Source organism: Canis aureus, chromosome 13, assembly GCF_053574225.1.
Source record: "Canis aureus isolate CA01 chromosome 13, VMU_Caureus_v.1.0, whole genome shotgun sequence".
Classification (NCBI taxonomy): Eukaryota; Metazoa; Chordata; class Mammalia; order Carnivora; family Canidae; genus Canis; species Canis aureus.
Window position 1 is genome coordinate 62,503,296 of NC_135623.1, and position 22,098 is coordinate 62,525,393.

At 42.9% G+C, this 22,098-nt stretch overlaps 1 protein-coding gene and 1 long non-coding RNA gene across 5 annotated transcripts in view; one reads left to right on the forward strand and one right to left on the reverse strand.

Moving 5' to 3' along the window:
• Positions 1 to 13,696: 13,696 nt before the first annotated feature.
• LOC144282624 (uncharacterized) lies at positions 13,697 to 16,278 on the reverse strand. 2 transcript variants are annotated; one of them, XR_013351122.1, is made up of 4 exons: positions 16,141 to 16,278; positions 15,759 to 15,947; positions 15,146 to 15,293; positions 13,697 to 14,570 (listed from the first exon to the last, which is right to left on the reverse strand). It is a non-coding gene; the product is annotated as an uncharacterized LOC144282624 (long non-coding RNA). The 2 variants fall into 2 exon arrangements; XR_013351121.1 differs by having other exon boundaries at positions 13,697 to 15,293.
• Positions 16,279 to 16,806: 528 nt separating this feature from the next.
• The window catches only part of FNIP2 (folliculin interacting protein 2), a 131,931-nt gene continuing 126,639 nt past the window's right edge, over positions 16,807 to 22,098 (forward strand). For 2 of the 3 annotated variants that reach the window (XM_077846516.1, XM_077846518.1), the window contains exon 1: positions 16,807 to 16,972. In XM_077846516.1, the coding sequence (XP_077702642.1) occupies positions 16,857 to 16,972 (116 nt within the window). In that variant the 5' untranslated portion in view covers positions 16,807 to 16,856. Of the gene's footprint in view, positions 16,973 to 17,790; positions 17,812 to 22,098 lie in introns of all 3 variants that reach the window. The other variant, XM_077846515.1, reaches the window with a different exon arrangement.

A 22,098-nucleotide genomic window follows, 5' to 3' on the forward strand; every position in this document is an offset into this window, starting at 1 on the left:
TTTTAAGGAATTATAATTCTTTTGAGGCCTTTCCTGGAATATCCCCCAGATTCTTCCTGTTGCATTTCTAGTTTATGAATCAAGCCTTTCATTCATTTATTTATTCAACAAGTATTTCTTTCCTTAGCAACCATTTTAGCATAGCTTTAACCACTTAGAGGGTTATAAGGGCAATCCATTCCCAATCTTGTGAGAGTTTACAAGCTATTCAGAATAGCAAGAGAAAAAGAACAAGGAATGAAAGAAGTAAAAGAGGACAAAGAAAGAAAGAATGCATTTAAAGTGGTCAAAGTATTTGTGTTATCTTAAATTCAGAAAGAAATATGTGAAACCTATGAAAAGAAAACTATAAACCTTATTATGGGACATGAAACAAGACTTGTATAAAGGGAAAGACTGGTTGAGGTCCTAGATGAGAAAACTCTGTAGTGGAGCAATATCAAATATGCCCAGATTAATCTAAAATTCAGTGCACTTCGATAAGTATACAAACCTCAAATTTTAAGACAAGTTGATCATAAAAGTCTTTGGGAAGAGTAAATATGAGCCAAAATAATTTTGAGAGTGAGGGAATGGCCCTGGACAGTTATCAAAATATCCTTTAAATCTGTAATGATTACAGAGTAGGATAATTAACTGGAAAGGAAAAAAACAAATAGAAGAGAATAAAAAGTTCATTAAAAACAGTTGAGACATAATGCTAACTTCCAATAGAGGGTTTTCCACATGCTGGACACCAGTCTAATTTATGATGATACAATTTAGACTGATTTTTAAAATAAGACTTGGATGGAAAAAAATATAATTCTGTAACAAAACGCCTTGAATTCTCATCTCCTTATTTATGTAAATAAGGTTTCTCAGCATTTATAACTATAAAACAAACAAAAAGCATAAATTAATGTTGAACCTGTCTCATTCTCAGAATGAGTAATGTTTATCCATAAGAGTGAATAAAATTGAATCTAGCTCCATCTGTCATTGAGAAATGCATTTACAACACAATTAAATTTTTTGTTTAAGAATTACAAATTTGTTGGGGTGCCTGGGTGGTTCAGTCAGTTGAGCATCTGACTTTGGCTCAGGTCATGGTCTCAGGGTCTGGGATAGGATCCCAGTCAGGCTCAGCGCTTGGCAGGGAGTCTGCTTCTCCCTCTGCCCCCCCCCCCACTGCCTCCCCTTTTGTGCTCTCTCTCTCTGTCTCTCTCTCAAATAAATAAATATATAAAATGTTAAAAAAAAAAGAATTATGCATTTGTTATATTGATAAATTTCATACTACTAATAATTAAACTGACAGAGTATTTTCATATTTAGAACATTAATTAACCCAGGATATTATATATATATATATATAATTTTTTTTTTTTTTTTTTTTTTTACTGAGTATGACAAGTGAGTAATCAAAGATTTTTAGGTATAAAAGTTATACAGGGGTGCCTGCGTGGTTCAATTGGTTGAGCATCTGTCTTTGGCTCGTGTCATAATCCCGGGGTCCTGGGATTGAGCCTCGCATCAGGCTCTCTGCTCAGCGGGGAGTCTGCTTCTCTCTCTCCCTCTGCTCCCCTCCCCACTCATGCTCTCTCCCTCCCAAGTAAATAAATAAAATATATCTATATTTTAAAGTTTTACATTAAGATAAAACCACATGGGATGGGGCACTGGGTGGCTCAGTCAGCTGAGCCACTGACTCTTGGTTTTGGCTTAGCTCCTGATCTCAGGGTCCCACATTGGGCTCCAAGCTCAATGGGGAGTCTGCTTGAGATTCTCTTTCTCCCTTTGACCCTCCCCTGGCTCACTCTCTGTCTCCAAAATAAATAAATAAATCTTTAAAAAAATGTTATGGGAGAATTAAATTAGAAATATTAGTTCAAGGATATCAGAGTGATGTAAATATCTCTGGTTATTAGGAAGAGGTGCCACTTTGTTAGGATACTTAGATTTCATGTGATTTATGTTCTTTACACTGATGTAATATGGTTTAACTTTTTTTCCCGAAAATAAAATGTAGTGATATTTAGCTCTCATTTACACCTTGACTGGAAAATAATTGAGAAATGTAGTTCAAAGAATAAGTATTTAATTGGGGATGGGAAGAACAGGAAATGCAGGCTTGGTAAGTATTCAGCAGCCAGAGGGTTGCATGAACGTGTCTTCTTACTGAGTCTTGAAAAAGTAGCAGCTCACGGGAGGCAAGTAAATTCAGAAGGGGCTGAGAGAAGGACCTAGCCAAAAAGGAAAGACAGAAATGAAAATTTTAAGCCATTATTCAGGCTGCCGTTTCAGAAAATGTGTTCCCTGAAAGATGAGGTTTCCACAAGATGTCAGTTGCTAGTTGTTCTGTGAAAACGATGAAAAACAATGTTTTTCAATATTTTTCTTTTAAGATGCGTCTTTTAAAAATCTATATATGAGAAGTTACCATATATATTGATGTAATTTTTTGTGTGATTGTTCTACATTAATATGGCTGTGGGAGTAAAGCATAGTAGTTAAGAGGACAGATTCCAGTGCCAGATTGATGCATTCAGATCACAGCTCAGCTGTTCACTGACTGTGTTCAGCTCTATCACTTTGTGTACCGATTTTCTTGTCTGCAAAATAGGAATGATAATAACAACACTTCCCTCGTAGTGCTGTTGCCAGAATTAAATGAGATAATATAAGGAAAATGCTTACAACTATGTCCTGAACACAGTAAATACTATGGATGGCCTTGCTATTATTTTTAAGAAATGGTGCGCCACTTCTAAGAATAGCAGACAGAGATGACTTAATATATGAAGCAGGGACCTTTGATAGGCAAATAGGTGCATAATCAGCTTAAATAACTAAAAATGGCCATGCTGTATGTTATTGTCCACACAACAAATATTAACTTGTTACCACAGGTTTGTGATAGTTTTCGTGATTTATTTTTTAAATATTCTATATTAAAAATAAAATAAAATATTTTATATCTTCTATAGTCACTAAAGTTAAAAAATTCATTTCTCTAACTTATTGTGTAAAGTTTAAAGAAAAACATAAAATAAAATTTAATTCCTTCTAGCAGTTAATCAGAAATCACATTTCGCTATCTAGTTTAATCCAAATCAAATCCAAATCCAAATCCAAGAATTCTCATGAATTCTTGTAATGTTTCATAGAGAAAAAACAGTTTTTAAAAGGCTGAAAGCCTACATTTGAGAAAAGCTAGCTTTTACCATAAAATTACTAAATTTCTTTTATTTTAAAGATTTTATTTATTTATTCATGAGACAGAGAGAGAGAGAGAGAGAGACAGGCAGAGGGAGAAGCAGACTCCATGCAGGGAGCCTGGTGTGGGACTCGATCCCAAGTCTCCAGGATCACATCCCCGGCCAAAAGCAGGCATCAAACCACTGAGCCACCCAGATATCCCCTAAATTTCTTTTTAAAGATTGTATTTATTTGACAGAGAGAGTAAGAGAGAGAGAGAGAGAGAGAGAGAGCACGCACAAGTAGGGGGAATGGCAGGCAGAGGGAGAGGGAGAAATCCAACGTAGGACTCGATCCCAAGATCCTGGGATCATGACCTGAGCTGAAGGCAGATACTTAACTGACCGAGCCATCCAGGTGCCCCCCAAATTACCAAATTTGTTAAATAAAAATACAAGATTATCAAAATACCTGCATTAAATTTTCTAGTGGGACTCTGGCACTATTTATATGATACTATTATAGCACTAAAGACAACACTGAATGCCCATAAATGAACTTTTATTCAGCTGGATACATTTAACTATAGATTTGGTCAACACCACTGGTGGGTAGCAATGGATTTGTATTAATTTTTTCAAGCTACCTGATTTATATTCAGTACACTGCAGTAGTAATGCACCGGTATTTACTTTGGTAATATACTAAGTAATTGACTTCATAATTTTTTTAAGATTTTATTTATTTATTCATGAGAGACACAGAGAGAGGCAGAGACATAGGAAGAGGGAGAAACAGGATTCTCACAGGAATCCCAATGTGGGACTCGATCCCAGGACGCAGGATCACACCCTGAGCCGAAGGCTGACTCTCAACCGCTGAGCCACCCAGGTGTCCTTTGACTTAAGAATTTTGCCAGTGCTTATGTAATGAGTTTTATGAAGTGTTTAATTCACTATAACAATAATTAGTTATGCTTCAACCTTAAATAATTAATGGAATCTCAATTATTCTTGGAAGGAAAGTAGAAGGCAGACATAGAATAGCAAATTTTAAACTTTTTTGGATTTGAGGAATCAAAGAGAATCTAAAAATTTTGGACTCTTTCCAAAAATCTGCACGCTTTTATGAACCTTTGTATGTAATTTCAGGGAATCTGGGTGAAATGTCTTAAACTATCATCCGTGAACCATCTGCATCCAAATTTCTAGTTAAAAGTTCAGATTCCTGAGTCCCACTGCAGACTCGCTGGATTGCAATCTCATAGGATCAAGCCCAGAAATAAGACTTTTAACAATGTCCATAGATGACACTATTTAAAAATAAACTGTTTTTAAAAGATTTATTTACTTTATAGATAGAGGGAGGGGAGGGGCAAAGGGAGAGGGAGAGACAAATTTTTAGCAGACCCTTTGCTGAGCTCAGAGCCTGATGCAGGGCTTGATCTCAAGACCCTGAGATTATGACCTGAGCTGAAACCAGGAATTGGACGTTTAACCAACTGTGCCATCCAGAGGTATTTTTTTTTAAGACTTTATTTTGGGGATCCCTGGGTGGCGCAGCGGTTTGGCGCCTGCCTTTGGCCCAGGGCACGATCCTGGAGACCCGGAATCGAATCCCACGTCGGGCTCCCGGTGCATGGAGCCTGCTTCTCCCTCTGCCTATGTCTCTGCCTCTCTCTCTCTCTCTCTCTCTCTCTGTGACTATCATAAATAAATTAAAAAAAAAAAGACTTTATTTAAATAAATAAATAAATAAATAAATGACTTTATTTTTAAATAATCATACCTAATGTGGGGCTCAAACTCATAATCCCAAGATCAAGAGTCACATGCTCTACAACTAAGCCAGCCAGGACCCCCAAAATAAACAATTTTTTTTTGTCAAAGGAAAAGACATGTGCGTGTCCATGTGGGCACACATGCATAGTCCTGTGTATCATTTTAAAAGTCAAATATGAGGATCCCTGGGTGGCTCAGTGGTTTGGGGCCTGCCTTCAGCCCAGGGCATGATACTGGAGCCCCAGGATCGAGTCCCATGTTGGGCTCCCTGCATGGAGCCTGCTTCTCCCTCTGCCTGTGTCTCTGCCTCTCTCTTTCTCTGAGTCTCTCATGAATAAATAAATAAAATCTTAAAAAAATAAATAAAAGTCAAAGAGTACTGTAAGGCTTATGATAAAAACCTGCAGTCTCCTACCCCGCCCTTCCCCACGCCTACTTCCACCATTACAGGTTAACACCCTCACATTTTCTAGCTAGTTTCACTGATAATTTTCCTCCATGTCTTTATATTCACTTCCATTACTGTGTCTTGATTTGCCTGTTGACTTCCTGCCATTGTGAATAAATACTAGAATATTACTTCCTGACTCCATTTTTCTCCTTCTATCCCCCAATATAATTATATACAATTTTTTTTTGTTAAATCAGTTAACATTACATCATTGAAACTATATAAATATTGTTCACTGAGCCAAGTAATGCATTGCAATCACACCTCTTTTCCGGTATAAGCTTTCTTTATTTCTGAAGTTAATAATTGCTTCATTTTATCATTTGTTTGGTTTTCCGTCTATCTATTGTTAACACCCCCCCCCCCAGGGGCCTGGCATCTCAGCCATATATTTATTAATTATATGCTCTGCATACTCACAAATTTCTATTCCATTTTTCTGAGCTGCTCTGAGAGCCCTCTTCCCTCCTCTTCCTCTCCGGCCTGGCTGTTTTCTACAAGTTCTGGGATATTCCTTCCTGCCACCTTACAAATTTCCTTACTGCTTTTCTTTCTAGGATCTTCTCCTTTATCTTCCATTTTCATATTTTAATCCCCTATTTTCCTAAAATACATCTTTCTATCTTCCCAAGAAATAGTGGAGGTCTACAGTTTGATACCTTCTAGATAGGAAAATTGGGTGTATTCTACATTACTTGAGTTACAGTTTAGTTTCGTAAAGGATCCTAAGCTAAAAATAGTTTTTCCTCTGAATTTTTAAAAAGATTTTATTTATTTATTCATGAGAGACACACACAGAGAGAGGCAGAGACACAGGCAGAGGGAGAAGCAGGCTCCTTGTGGGGAGCCCGATGCAGGACTCGATCCCAGGACCCCAGGATCACGCCCTGAGCTGAAGGCAGATGCTCAACCACTGAGCCACCCAGGTGCCCCTCCTCTGAATTTTTAAGGTAGTGCTTTATTGTCTTCTATAATCAAGAGTGATTAGTAGTGATTCCAAATGCTATTCTGAATCATTCCTTTTTTTGTGTGATCAGCTTTTTTTCTCTGAAGGATTTTAGAATTCTATTCCTTATTCAAGGTGCTCTGAAATGTAATGATGATATACCTCGAAGTGGGTTTTTTAAAAAATTTATTGTTCTGGGTAAGTCCTATCTGGGAAATTTTCTTCTTTCATTCTGGATGAGCTCTACCTGGGAAATTTTCTTGTATTATTTCTCTGATGATTTGTTCCCCTCTGTTTTTTCTTGATCCCTCTTTTGAGACTCATATTAGTAAGTCACTGAATGGATTTGATAATGTCCTCATCTTTCCTCTTCTGTTTTCCATCTTTCCCAACTTGATTGTCCAGTGTTTTTATTGAAGGTTTAATTTACACCATCATAGATTTAGTTTTAAGAGCTCTTTCTTGCTATGTTTCCCCTTTTTCTGGGAGGGGGGTCACTTCTTGTTTTTGTTTTATAGACATATATTCTTTTGTCTTTTTGATGATAATAAATTATAGTTGTTTTGAGTCCTTTTCTCCTTGAATTGTTTCTATTCCCTCCAGGTCCCTTTCCTTTTCGTGTGTACTTTTCTTACCATTTTGGAGGTATTCATCAAATTTTTAGTGATTCTTGGGTTTCTATTCATATTTAAGAATAACACTAAAAATTTTATTAGAATTTCCTGTGTGGAGTACTGATTTGTGAAAGTAGATGCACTAGAAATGAACCAGATTTTTACTGGGATCCTCCAATTATAAATATCTAGAGCACTTTTTTCTGTTCTCTGTCATCATTCTATTTCTTTGGGAACTGAGCATGTACTTAATGCTCCTTTTCTGATCCACTGACCCAAAGTTGTCTGGCTGGGCAGGATGAGTATAGGAAGGAACCTGGGGTCTAACTATTTCATATGTAGACTTTTACTTATACCTCCTATATTCAGCCTGCACCTGACCTCCCCTTCAGTGACCTGACAGGTCCCAAATCTTGGCTTTACAGTCTTTGAGGGGAACTGCCCTTCATCTTCATTCTTCAGTTTTGAATTCTTCCTCTCTGCTTAATTGATTGTTACTCCTTCATCCACTTTCTTTTTTTTTTTACTTTTTAATTTTTATTTATTTATGATAGTCACACACACACACACAGAGAGAGAGGCAAAGACATAGGCAGAGGGAGAAGCAGGCTCCATGCACCGGGAGCCCGATGTGGGATTTGATCCCAGGTCTCCAGGATCGTGCCCTGGGCCAAAGGCAGGCGCTAAACTGCTGTGCCACCCAGGGTTCTCTTTCATCCACTTTCTATCTTCCAAACACTTACCCTTGGCCAAACACTTACTGCAATCTGTAATCACTGCCTTGCCTGCCTCTTATCTTTGTTTTTTGTAAGCTAACGCCTTTTTTTGAATTCCTTTGCTGTCATTTTAGAGAGATTTGAATAAGGAGGGAGGGGGAGTAGAGGCAGAATGCTTGTAGACAAATCACAGTTTTAAGCAGAATTCTAAAATAGATCTTGTGCAACACACACTTGAAGGCCACTGGCTAGAACACGGAATACTGGACAAATGCTGACTTAGTACACGAACTAGATTAATTTATGTAGAATTAATGATTTAAGAAAAACAAACTATGGTGTTTGTTGAACTATCAATCTGGTGGGGGAAATCATCTTGAAATAAAAATTCCTGTCAAACAAACAAATGAATAAGAAAGGGGAAAAAAAGGAAGGAAGGAAGAAAAAATCACAAACATGTTAATTGTAGCTATTTAATTCTTAAAAGAGATGTTACATTTATTTTTTAAAATAATCTCTACCCTCAATGTGGAACTTGAACTCATGACTCTGAGATTGAACATCTCATGCTCCACTGACTGAGCCAGCACTCCTAACTGTAGCTATCTATAGATCTATGGACACATTATTATATTCATCTTTGTACTTTTCTATATTTTCTAAATTGTATGCACAGTGGATCATTACTTTTCGAGTGTGAATGAGTGTATGGTAGAAAATTTCTGTACCTTTCCCAATACCTCACCCATGGAGGTGAAATAAAATCAACAGATTAATTGAACAAGCTTTTACTGAGTGCCTCGACCAAAGCTGCATACCTCAGAGGCATTAATAAATAGGTAAATATTTTCTGAACCATGATCTGAAAAGAAACTGTTTTTGAAAAGTTTAGAAGCAGGAAGTATCTTGTGGGCAATTTTAAAACTGAAAAGTAACAGTGTTATATCAACGTTTTTACATTTGATTTGTTTAAAAACAAAACAAACCATGTGTTTGGTGCCTATCATCTCACAGACAGATTCCATGCACGGAGCTGGAGATCAAGAATCCGTAGCCCAGTGTAAGAAAGAATCCATAGTGATGGGGTCGTGAGTTCTTGAAAAATGCTCGGGGGAAATACAGCCATCTGCATTTTATAATGTATAAGTGAATGCATATGTGGCAGATTCTCTTGGTCTGTTACCTAACAGTCACTTTCCCCACTCTGTGCTTCTCTTTGTTAGAGCCTTGATTTTGTTTCGGTGACTTCACCCTCCCCACGTGATTAAGGAAATCTCCCCATTAGTCAAAGCTAATCACGGTAACACCATATTTCACTTGCCAATGATTAAAAACTATCGAGCTTCTGAGAAAATAAGACACATGGGAAGAGACCACCCCCATCTTCTATTGGATGTTGTTGCATCTGCACATAATCCCAGGAACTGTGGGGACCATATTGCTATCTGCCTGAATCCAACACACAGAGGAGAGGAGAGCCAAAAGATACACAGAGAAGCAGAATCAGAGCTCTGATGTACCATGCCTGGGCCCTAGTGATCTACCTTTGGATCTTTTGTTCTCTGAGGAAAAATACCCCTTTATTGTTTATTCCAATTTGGGCTGGAGCTTCAGTTACTTGCAGCAAAGTCATCCTACCTAATATGGGATACTTTGTCTCAGGAAGAGGCTTTTGTGTAAGGGGCTGATGAGAGAAAAAGCAGTTGGTATTATTGTTAGGCAAATGAGAAAGAAAAAATTTACACCTGGGGCAGGATTCTCTGCTGAACCAATCTGGTGATGCTCAGGCAAAAGGGCTTCAAAATTAAACCAGGAAATTAGGAGCAAAATTGTGAGCCCCATGAATGATCAGTTTCATAATGAGGACTTAGAGTTGGCTGGCAGTGATCTCTTTTTTCCTAACCAAATAAGTGAAAAAAGTTCAGGAAGTTTCTTCATCTAGTGACTATTACAGAGAATTCTTTTGTGAGCGTACAGAGCTTACATGCAGGAGGGACTGTGAACTTCATTCACTCATTGGCTCATTCATTCATTTAGTTTAACAAATATACTTTTGAGAAGACACCATGTGTCAGGCATATTAGGCAACAAGACATAGGCCGTGATCTAGTGGGAAACAAAGATGTTATATATTTATATAATTTTATATTTATATATTTATTGGTTAATGATAAATTTTGATAAGTGCTTTAAGGAATAGAAAAGGGTTCTATATCAAACACTGGAGGGAAGGAGGGTCGTTAATTAAGACTAGAGACCGAGAGAGTCAGAACAGTAGATGTGAATAAGTGACATTAAATTGAGAACTGAAAGATAGTTAATCAGACAGAGTTGTGAGCTGGGGTTGGGGGCATTCCTGGCAGAGGAGGCCTGGTGGAAGAAAGGAAAATACACCAGTGTGGCTGGAGGATAGCAAGTGACTGGGAGGGGGATGTGAGATAAGTTTGGGGAGGGAGGGAAGGACCCAACTATATGGAAGGTTATGTGAAGAATTTTGGATTTTATTAAGTGCAATGGGAAGCCATGAAAAAGTTTTCATCAAAGAAGTGACGAGAAACAATTTATGTTTTTTTTTTTTTTTTTTTTAATTCATGAGAGACACACACAGAGAGAGAAGCAGAGACATAGGCAGAGGGAGAAGCAGGCTCCCTGCAAGGAGCCTGATATGGAACTCGATCCTTGGACTCCAGGATCATGCCCTGGGCCAAAGGCAGGGGATAAACCACCGAGTCACCCAGACGTCCCATAATTTACATTTAAAAAAAAAATTTTATTTATTTATGATAGTCACACACAGAGAGAGAGAGAGAGAGAGAGAGAGAGAGAAGCAGGCTCCATGCACCGGGAGCCTGACATGGGATTCGATCCTGGATCTCCAGGATCGCGCTCTGGGCCAAAGGCAGACGCTAAACCACTGCACCACCCAGGGACCCCCAATTTACATTTTTAAATGATCCCTATGGCAGCTGCATGTAGAATAGATTCCAGATGGGACAAGAAAGTAACCAGGCAGGAAATAATCATGACTTGGACTAGGGTGGTGGCAATGGTCAGGGAGAGAAGTGGATGTGAGAATTATTTTGGATGAGAGAAAGCAAAGGGTTAAGGATGCTTCCTAGGTTTCTGCTGTAAACAAATGTGTAAAGGCAGGTGTTACAAATGGGTAAAGAGGAAGAAGGCAGGAGAGGCAGGCTCTGGAACAAGGAATGATTGAGAGTTCAATGTGGGATGCCTGTGAGTTATCCAGTTGAACACATCAGGTAGGTAACTGGTTATGAAGATCTAGAATAGAGGTTAGGATTGGAAGTAAAAGATTAGGTGTTATCAATATATAGATAGCATTTACAGTCACAGGAATGGATGAGTTTATCTAGGGAGAGGGAGAGTATGAATGAGAAGAGAAGCCCTGAGGAGTTTTATATTTTAAAGGATGGGAAAGGAAGACCCTCCAGAAGAGACCGAGTTGGTCAGGTTGTTTAAAGCTAGAAGAGGTCCATAGTACTAAAAAGGAGAGTTTCAAAAAGGAAGAAGTGGCCAATTGTATTGATTGCCAAGAAGATGGAAAATCTCCCTTGATTTTGGCACCATGTAGGTCACAGATTGCTTTAGTGAGATTATCAAGTGGACTGAGTTCCACTGCAAATATCAGAGAATCAATTTACTATAGATTAACCCTTGCACTACCAGAGTCTATTGGATCCAATTTTAAGAGTATGAGCTTCTTTTCCGAGAGGTTCTAACTATTTATAAGGATGGATATTTCATGACTTTTATTCTTTCTTAAACTCCCACTTTTTCCAATAAACAAAAAGCAAATGTACTTTAAAAATGTGATAACTCATTTTATCTTGCAATTGCCATATGGACACATTGAAGTCTTTCATAATTTATGGGATCTTAGTGATCTTAATTTTCTTTAGCTTTAAACATTTTGCTATATTATCATTCTAGGAGTTATTTCAACTTTACTCAACAACTATTCCATACTATGTTAGAGAAGACAAAATAACAATTTGGAATTGCCTAGGAAGTTGATTCAACAGTAAATCAACTGTTATCACTGTTATATCATCCTTCCATTATCTTATTGTATTGTCCAAAGCACTACATCATCTTTTAAGAAGGTATAAAAAATATCTGGAGACATTATCTTTTTAGTTTTTTATTAAGGCTTTTATTGATCACTGATGAGAATTCAGAAATTTCATGTTTTGTCCTACAATGGCAAAGAAAACTGATGGAAGAAAACACTTCAAAAGTATTAGAAAAGTTATAAAATAAACGTAAAAAGACACTAGGCTTTAATGATGATGGTAAAATGTATCATACAAGTGGAATATCAGATGATGAGTCTTTATTTTTTAAAGATTTTATTTGTTGTTGGTTTTTTTAAAAGTAATCACTACACCTCAAATGACGAGTCTTTAGATAATGGTATCCTAAATTTTCTCAAACTCCAGAATTGTTAATTCAACAATATATGTTTATTAAGCAGATTTATGGTATTCTTATCAATTCAACAGGAATGATTTCATTATTCAATATTTTGGAACAAGAACCTGAGCCATCCAAAAAAGATTTGATATATTTTGTCATCTTTTTTGATGTTTTGTATCATATACACTTGATATGTTTGCGAGTCAACAAATGCTAAAGGGAATGTATATGCAAATATAACTGGAAGGAAATCATGATGTAGAGAGGAAAAATTCATTGAATTGCTAATTTTTTTCTTCCAGTTTTACTGAGATACAATTGACATACATTGTATACATTTAAGAAGTCCAATGTGTTTGATTTGCTAGTTCTAATTGTTGTTTATAAATCTAAACATGAAAATGCTTTACAGCTAAGAAGTAAAGAAGATGGCTATCTTCGTTTTTTTAATTAAATTAATTTATTCATGAGACACACACAGAGAAGCGTCTGCCTCTCACACTGGCAGAGGGAGAAGCAGGCTTCCTGCGGGAAGCCCAATGTGGGACTCCATCCCAGGACCCCATCCCAGGACCCCAGGGTCACACCCCGAGCCAGCCAAAGGAAGGCAGAGGCTCAACGGCTGAGCCAGGCAAGCATCCCAAAGATGGCTATCTTCTTTTCAACAAGACTGAAGGCCACCCACATTTTCAAAAGTACTTTTGTTGATTCAAGTGCAAGAAGTAGCAAAAATAAGAATAAGCTAGCATGTTAGAGATGTATTTTTAATTTAGAGTCAATATTTATGAGATGACTTTGTTCCTGGTACATATACATTGACTGATTAATAGCAATATATTTTTTAAAGATTTTATTTATTTATTCATGAGAGACAGAGAGAGAAGCACAGACACAGGCAGAGGGAGAAGCAGGTTCCATGCAGGGAGTCCAACATGGGACTCAATCCCGGATCTCCAGGATCAGGCCCTGGGTCGAAGGCGGCGCTAAACCGCTGAGCCACCCGGGCTGCCCATAGTAATATTTAACAGATACGGCCTGGGGTACCTGGCTGGCTCAGTCAGTACAGCATGCTGACTCTTGATCTCAGAGTTGAGCCCCATATCGCACACAGGAATTACTTTAAAAAAATAAAGGATATGGCCCGCTCAGGGTAATATTTCTCTAATTGCAGAAAAATATAGGATAAAAATTTGATTTTGCTAAGTTTAAATTATTATTAAAGTTTATTTATTTATATATTTATTTTTAAAAGATTCTACTTATTTATTCATGAGAGACAAACAGAGGCAGAGACATAGACAGAGGGAGAAGCAGGCTCTGTGCAGGGAGCCTGGTGTGGGACTTGATCCCCAGACCCAGGATCATGCCCTGAGCCGAAAGCAGACACCCAAACCGCTGAGCCACCCAGGCGTCCCTAAAATTCATTTTAAAATTGTTTCAAATAAATAAATAAATAAATAAATAAATAAATAAATAAAATTGTTTCACTATCCTTTATTCTTGCTCCTTATAAATGATTTGCAAATGGCTGAAAAATATGAAAAAATAAAGTCTGTTGGTGATGACTGGTGTACTGAGGGTTAAACAAGCAGGGGTTTATTTGTTTTGCATAACAAGCAATAGAGAACACAAAACAGGACCCTCTCTTATAGACTGCTTTTGGCTTCAAATTAGAAATATTATCCCATCAAATGGGGAAGGTCAGCTTAGGGTGACCCAGGCTGCTAGTAAGATAACTAGCATAAGATGCAGACAAACAACATCCAAAGGAAGAAACAACGACCCACATCTCTCCGTATAGTTCTCTATTAAGAGAGAGAAACCTTCCAGAATCACTCCTCCTCTGGCTCCTTTCCTTCTTGTCCCCTTGGCGAGAATTGCCTCATGGGCTCATTCCTGAACCAAGAAGTAAACCAACCTAGTTGGTTGCAAAAGCAATGGGGTTACCCTCAGATCATTCAGGCTAGAGTTTGGGGATATGTCAGTTTACCCTGAGGCACACTGGCCTGGGGGAGGGATGGGCCCTGAACAAAACTGGAGTTCTGGTAGGAAGAAGCGGTAGCAGATAGCAGGTAGGCCACCGAGTACAAGGCAGGCCGACCACACAAGTGAAACTCCTGAAGCAACTTTCATACATTAATCAACTGGAGAGAACCATCACCAGGACCCAGAGCAGACAGGACAGGCAAGTCGCCCCTTTTACAATTCCCCTCTTTCCTGTTTCATTTTTCTGTCATTTTCCAAGAATTCAGGACACTTTTTTACTCCCCGCTCCTCGTGACAGCTGCATACAGGAGGATCCAGCCGATAGATTTTTCTAATGTAGGGTGAGTGGGATGAGGTGAATGAGACTTATGGAACGGGGAGACAGGCCTACGACCGGGCTGGAGACGGGGTGTATGACAAGCTTCAGGAATGAGGCGGTGACCAATGGATGGAAGAGGCCTTGAGCAGACAGGAAAAGAAATAATGAAACTGGGAAGAGGAGAGCTATAGAGAGTGATCTCCCCACATTTTGCTGGTCAGGATTTTTGTATGCTTTTAAAATTCAGAGCAAGTGGTGTGACCAGAACCAGAAAGAGGAAGAATATGGTGTTGAGAGGAAGCAAAGGGAGAGAAGGGAACCATTTCAGTTCCTTTTTTTTTTCCTTAACTGAAGTCTGTCCTTAACAGTTTGAGATGCACACCCCCCCTTTACTTAAAGTTGACCAGTGAAGTTGAGCGTGATGTCTGGGGCAGGCTGACTTTGGAACTGCCTCTTTTGGGCGATTCCGCGCATTTGGACTGGGGCTGGAACTGAAACAGTCCTTGGGGGTGGGGATGGGGGACACAAGAGACACCATGCCAAATTTGTCTTCAATGTGCTATTACAAAAGCTGTAGGCACAAGGGTAGTGCTTGGGTTTGGACAATACAGGACATCTTCTGAGCAGGGATCTCGTAAGGAAGGGCGGTCAAGTGCCAGCCATAACCCCACCTGGGACCATGTTTTCATAGAGTCACAGCCAATGAAGCCAATACCTGTCACATAGGATTCTGGCCAATACTGGTAGTCCCATGGGGTAGACTGATCAAAGCTGCAAATCAGGGGACTGTGTCCACTCCATTGCGTGAAACAAGGACTGCCTGCTGGCCTGAACACTCAATCCACCGTTTTAATCGTAGAAATCTGAAAGAAAAAAAAAAAAAAGAGTGGAGTTTCAGTTCCTGCCACCTTTCCCTTACCTTCGTGAAATTTCAGCACATCATCATTCACAGCTGGTTTCCCACCAAAGCCAGGAGGAGGGATCACTCCGTCGATTACTTCCGTTCATGAAAAGACAGTTGCCTTTTTGAGTTTCCAGGAGTCCCCCCGCCCCCGCCCCTGAACAAGTCTAAGAGAATCCAGGTGAGTCCCTCCCTATTCGCTGCTCCTGAAGGAGAAGCGTGGAATCGTCCTTTTATGCCTGTGAGTCCTCGAGAGGAAGAATGAGGGGCTCACGCTGCAGGGCCGAGGAGGACGCAGCCCGGAGCCGGGGTTCCCTCCCCGCCCCAGGAGGTCGGGACGCCGTCGGGCGGAGGCCGAGGCTCTCGGGCGGCTCCACTACGACCACCCCTCCCTCCCTCCCTCCCTCCCCCGCCGGACGCTCCGCACCTGCTGCGGACGCAGCTTATTCTGTGCCTCGATGGCTGAGCGCGCATGAAGACAGCATTCCGTTACAAACCAGCTCCTCTTATTTTTTGAACCTATGCAGTGGATTCCATGTGTTGTTTTAATTTCACAGGCAACTTTTTATAGAACTCTGGTGTAGTGACCCAAGATGCTGGAGAGCGAATAATCCGACTGCACAGTTAACAAAAAAACAAAAAAACACAACACGACCCCTTAGAGATCCAAGCCGGACGCGGTAGGCACAGGCCACTGCCCCGGGGGCCGTGAGATTCCAATCAGCCCCGCGAAACAGCAACCTCGTGGGTTAAGCCCTTCCGCTCCCCCCTGCCCCCACCCTGGGCTTTCAGTAAACGAGCACTTGCACCTGCACGAACCGGGGACCCAAGTCCAGGGGCTTTGTCTCAACAAGAACAAAGATCGGCGCAGCCGCTCGCTCGCTCACTGCCGAAGGGCCGCGGCGACCGCTGCAGCCCCGCCGCCCGCAGCCCGAGCCGCCCGCCCCGCCCCGCGCGCCCCCGGCCCCTTTAAGCGCCGCGCCCGCCCCGCCCCGCGCGCCCCCACGGCCCCTTTAAGCGCCGCGCCCGCCCCGCCCCCGGCCCCGCCCCCGCGCCCCCGGCCCCTTTAAGCGCCGCGCCCGCCCCGCCCCCCGCCCCGCCCCCGCCCCCCGCGGGCCGCGCGCTCCGGGCCGCGCCTCCCGCCGGGGTTACGTGAGCCCGGGGCGGGCGGCCGCCGGGCCAATGGCCGCCGCCCGGGCGGCCGCGCTCCTCCCGCGCCGCCGCCGCCGCCGCCGCCGCGGCCGCCGTGGGGCTGCGGGCTCCTCCCGCAGGAGATAACTGTCAGCGCGCGAGGCGGCGGCGGCGGCGGCGGCGGCGGGCCGGCTCAGTCATATGACCGGCCTCCGGCGGCCCCGACGCCGCGCACAGCTCCTCAGCCGCAGCGGCCCCGCGCTCCCACAAGGCTGGGCGGCCGCGCCGCCGCCGCCGCGATGGCCCCGCCGCCGCGGCCGCCGCCCCCGGCTGCGCGCTGAGACGCCGGCCCCCCGAGCGCCACGGCCGGAGCCGCAGCGGCGGCGGCAGCATCATGGCCCCGACCCTGCTCCAGAAGCTCTTTAACAAAAAGGGCAGCGGCGGCGGCGGCGGCGGCTCCGCGGCGGCGTCCGCCCAGGGCAGGGCTTGCAAGGAGGGAGCCGCGTTTAGGTGAGCGGGGCGGGCGCCGAGAGGCGAGGCGGGAGCGGGAGCGGGAGCGGGAGCGGGACCCGCGGCGGGGGGCGGCGCGGGGAGGGAGGGAGGGAGGGGGCCGCTCGGGACGTCGCAGCCCGCCGCCGCCGCCGCCGCCGCCGCCGCCGCCGCCGCGTCCGGGCCACCGCCGAGCACGCGCCGACGCGAGCGGGCCCCGGAGCGTCTGGGCCCGGGAGGGTCGCCCGCCGCCCGCCGCCCGCCGCCCGCCCCCGGGACCCGGGACCCCGGCCGCGCCGCACAGACGCGAGGGTGGCGGCGCCGCGGAGCCGGGCGCTGTCCCTCAGGCCGCTCCGACCTATTGTGTACGTGACAGTATTTCGAAGTTGGCGGAGGAGCGACAGCCACGAGCTGAGGCGGCGCCCCCCGCCCCCCGCCCCCCGCGGTCTGTGACGGCGCTGACGGGGCGCTGAGCCCGGGTCCCCGCCTGCTGGGAGGCCGCCGCGGCCCGGGGGGCGGCGGGGCAGGCGCTTTGAGGGACGGTCGAGGTCCTGCCTCGGCGGCGCCTCTCGGGCCCGGAGCGGACGCGCCGTCGGAGGCCCCGCGGGTATCGGGGCCGCGTCCCCCGCCGGGAAGCCGGGCGGACGCTCGGTTCCTGCGCGGCGTGGAGGGCCCGCGAGGTGGGTGCGGCCGCAAGTCCCATTGTGCGGATGAGGAAAACTCGGAGTCGCAGGCAACTTGACAGCCACGCGCCCTCGTGAGCGGCGCAGCCTGCGTTTTGACCCAGTTTGACCGCAGGATCCCGGCTTTGAAAACCCTCCGTGTTCTCCCGCCCTCAGGAGCCCACTTGCGGAAGGAAGGTGACTTCCCGGTGTCCCGCGTCGCCCCTGAGCTCGCCTCCCGTGGAGAGGTTTAAGCCCTGTCCCTCTAACGGTTTCAGCACAATTTTTTGAGTTTGAGCACCTCCGGCCGCCCACACCGTGCTGCTCCCGCGTGTGTTGGCCCAGACGTCGTGCAGAAGCAGGGATATTGCCGACCAAGTCCAGAGCCAGTGTAATAAAGCTTGCTTGAAAGTTCGAAGAGCTTGGAATACATTTTGGTTTTAAGGTTTGCTTGCATTCCAGGTCTCGCTCTTCTCGAATTCCCTTCACTTAAAACACAGCTGCTTGCTGCAGTTGCGGGAATGTTGAAGACCAGTGTTTCTGTGCTTGTGAGGTGTGTGTGGGAGTGTGTGGGTGTGGTGGTGTTTGGAAGGTAAATTGTGAGGACTTTACCCCAGTTAAATTCTCATGTTTTTTTTTTTTTTTTTGTGAATGATTTTATTTATTTATTCATGAGAGACACAGAGAGAGAGAGGCAGAGACACAGGCAGAGGGAGACGCAGGCTCTCCAGGGGACGCCCCCACCCCCAACCCCCAGAACCACTGAGCCACCCGGGCCGCCCCCTCACGTTTCCTTTAGACTAACTGGATCCTTATTATCTGAGTAGGGAAGCCTATTCCTTTCACTGCTCTGAGTGCTCGTGATGTCGTGTCCCTCCGCCCAAAGGTAGAATCACCTGAGACCCAGGGTGCGGAATGTCTTCTCTTCCCTCCCAGTAACCCAGACTCGATCAAGGGAACAAAGCCTGGAGGAAAAAAGGGCATATGTGTTACTTTGCCCTTTACTTTGGGTGTCTTTGCTTTGGCAGCCCTTGTCAAGGACATTTAAAGCCATTTTACTGCTGGTGGAGATAGTGGAGTTACACTGTCATGGTTTCCTGTGCTCTCGGCCCAGTTGCCCACCACCATTTCCTCTATCCACGAGTTTAATTGAGTGTATTTTGAACAACAACAAAAAAATTGTGTCTATATTTAGGGCTTGGCCGTATGAGGGCAATTGATTCCCACTTTGTGGGAACATTTTCAATATAGTGTTCTGTTGTCCCATTGGTATATAATGAAGAACACAAAAGTATGCCAAGGACTGTTTTTTTTTTTTTTTTTTCCCTTGACCTCGTTGGGATTTTTCTACAAGTTTTTAAGGTAGAATTTTGACATTGGTTTGGGAGAATTGGAGCTGTCAGTTGACCATTTCACTTGATGAGGCCCCTTAGCAGAAAGAAGTGAACTAGGACATGTCTGTAAAGATGCAGGGTGATGGGGACAAATAGATTTGTGCACACCAGCTCAACAAAAGATACCCAAGCAGGTCTTTTTCCTCCTGCTCTTGCCACCCAGCCTAACTTTTAAATACAGGGTAGCCCTCGTAGGAAGAGTCTTCTAGAAAATTTCCTTTTCTTGCCCTTGTGCTTCATTTTATCCAGGTTTTACCAGACAGGAGCTGGTGTTTGCTTTTTGGGGCAAGTGGGTGCCTAATCCAGGGGATTAGCTGCCCTTAGGAACCCACTTTACAGTTGAATAGATTTAGAGAAGTTCAAGTGAAACCCTTAGGTTAAAGACCTAGTATTCCTGACATGAATTTGTATTTTTCAGTGCATTTAAATACAGTATATAACTTGTGGATCTTGGGAATGAAAGTCTCCTAGGGGAATCAGAATTTGGGCAGTTTTGTAGAGTATATTAACATACATTTTGGAGAAAAGTCTAAGTAAAAAATAAGATCCAACTTTATAATACTATATTTACATACATGTTTGGGGATACACATATACACACATATATGTATTTGTTTTAGGGTTTGTGGAAAGCCTTTTTTATCTCTCTTCTTTTTCTTTGATGGACTTTCATTAGTTACTTTTTTTTTTTTTTTTTTTTTTTTATGTTAGTCACAGAGAGAAAGAGAGAGAGAGGCAGAGGGAGAAGCAGACTCCATGCACTGGGAGCCCGACGTGGGATTCCATCCCGGGTCTCCAGGATCGCGCCCTGGGCCAAAGGCAGGCGCAAAACCGCTGCGCCACCCAGGGATCCCCTCATTAGTTACTTTAAACTTTTCTCAAGTTCTCTGCAGTTTGGCCTTTCATCAGGTTTTGCCCTCTGTGTTATTCTCTTGATTCTTGTGCACTTCCCGGGCACTTCCCTCTGTTTCTTACTGTTCCTTCTCACTGCTCTGGCTTTCACACACTATAGTTGATTAGAGAGGAGATTTTTTTTTTGTTCAATATAATAGCTTATCTCATAGGTCATTTTCAGATCTTCATGCTTTCTGGTGTTCCATCTAAAAAGAGGAACATCACAGTCAAGACTCCTTAAGTGTATTTTGTTTGGGACCTCAACAAAAGCCCTTTCATAACTTTGAGGAAAGAGCCTTCTAGGAAAACAAAAGAAATCAAAAGAGATTGAATTCACGTGTTTGGGAGAAGTAGCTAGGAACAATATATGACTATGGTATTTGTGAAGTGTAAACTCTAAAGTTCCACGTAAACTATAAAGTTCCATGATGGTCTTGAAATTTGAGAGTATTTTCTATTTGCTTGTCTTCAGGTTAGTTTTGCTTTTAATTGGTTGAGACATAAATATATATTTGAACAACCCTTTGTTTTAGAAGGATAAAGTAGAGCAGAAAGAGGTGATTTGTCTAGTGGCTCAAGTCAGAAGTAAAATTGGGTTCCTGGTTACTTTAGATTTGAGGTCAGCATGTTCACATTAGGAGTTTTTAAAAGCCAACTTATGCCCATGGACTCACATGTCTGGTTCAAGTTTGAGGTTTTATCTTATGGTGTTTTTTTTTTTTTTTTAATGTCTCTGTTAAATTAGTGGGCCAGTCTTCACCTAAAATATATATGCAACAGGGAGCTGGAAAGATAATAGGTTATCAAATATTTTATTTTGGACCAATTAAATGAAGTGAGTAAGCTTATATATTACCTGTGACGTGAGTAGTAAGTGGAAGCATTTCAGCTGCTCAGTAGCCAGTAGTATAAATGCTAGAAGTAGATTCCATTCCTTCTCCCCTCCAATTCTGAATTTCCAAGGCCAAATGGCCTAGTTAGTACTAATCTACATTGTTCTGTTAGAACAAATTTAAGTACTCTGTTACAGGGTTAGTATGAGTATAATTCAATCCACCTATCATCATTATCAAATAGCATCTGATGCTCATGTGTTTGTGCTCCACCTGTGTAAATCAAGGTAGGACACTCATGATCCTGCCTACTGGAATTAGCAATCTAAAGGATAACAGATTATTTACCAAGACGAATAAACAGCAAAACACACATTGGAAACTATAACAAGAAGATAAATGAAACAATGATAAAGAAAGAGTAAATCTTTACATTAAGTACAGCATTAAGAACTCTCTGTTCTCATGCCTAGTATGACTGAGGGTAGGACAGGGTGAAATTACACACAAAGTGCTTCCTCCCCTCCCACTGCTAGCTCCTAAGATATATGCATTTTTTTTAAGGTTTTATTTATTTATTCATGAGACTGACAGAGACACAGGCAGAGGGAGAAGCAGGCCCCACCATGCAGGGAGCCCGACTCCTCCTTGTGACTTGTGTGACTCGATCCTTGGACTCCAGGATCAGGCCCTGGGCTGAAGGCGGTGCTAAACCGCTGAGCCACCCGGGCTGCCCAATATATGCATTTCTAATGAGATTTTTCTGAAGTAGGGAGAATTTTCTTGAGAAAAAAAACAGTGTAGTTCTATGACACTCATTTTTAATGCCTATAACATAAGACATGTGACACACATGACATAAATAGCAGTTTTGATTTCTTTTTTTCTACTTTCTAAAAGTGTTCCTGGAAGTTTCCTTGCCTGTGGTTTTGGATTTATTGGCATAATCATTACATCATTCCTCCTTGTCCTGAAACATGCCCAACACCGTGGGGGTTTATTAAAGATTTTTTGGCAGAGGTCAAGAATGGACTGTTCCAGCTAATGCAATGGGTTCTGTTAAAAGCACTTGGAAGACAAATTGAGACCATGTTGACATGGGCCTGGGCAAGTTTCTTCATTTCTCTCTCTGCTCAGTTTTGTCATTTGTGAACTCACAGCACCAGTCCTATGTCCTAGGTAGTATGTAGGTGGTAAGGAAGCAATACAATGAGTTTGAAAATCTTTTCAAAAGAATCTAATGCAGTGCAAGATGATTTTAAGTATTACCAAGAGCCTTTTAAGTCATGGAGTTCAGTATTATTTACCTTTCTTTAAAAAAATTTATATTTATTTGAGAGAGAGGGACAGAGCGCAAGCAGGGG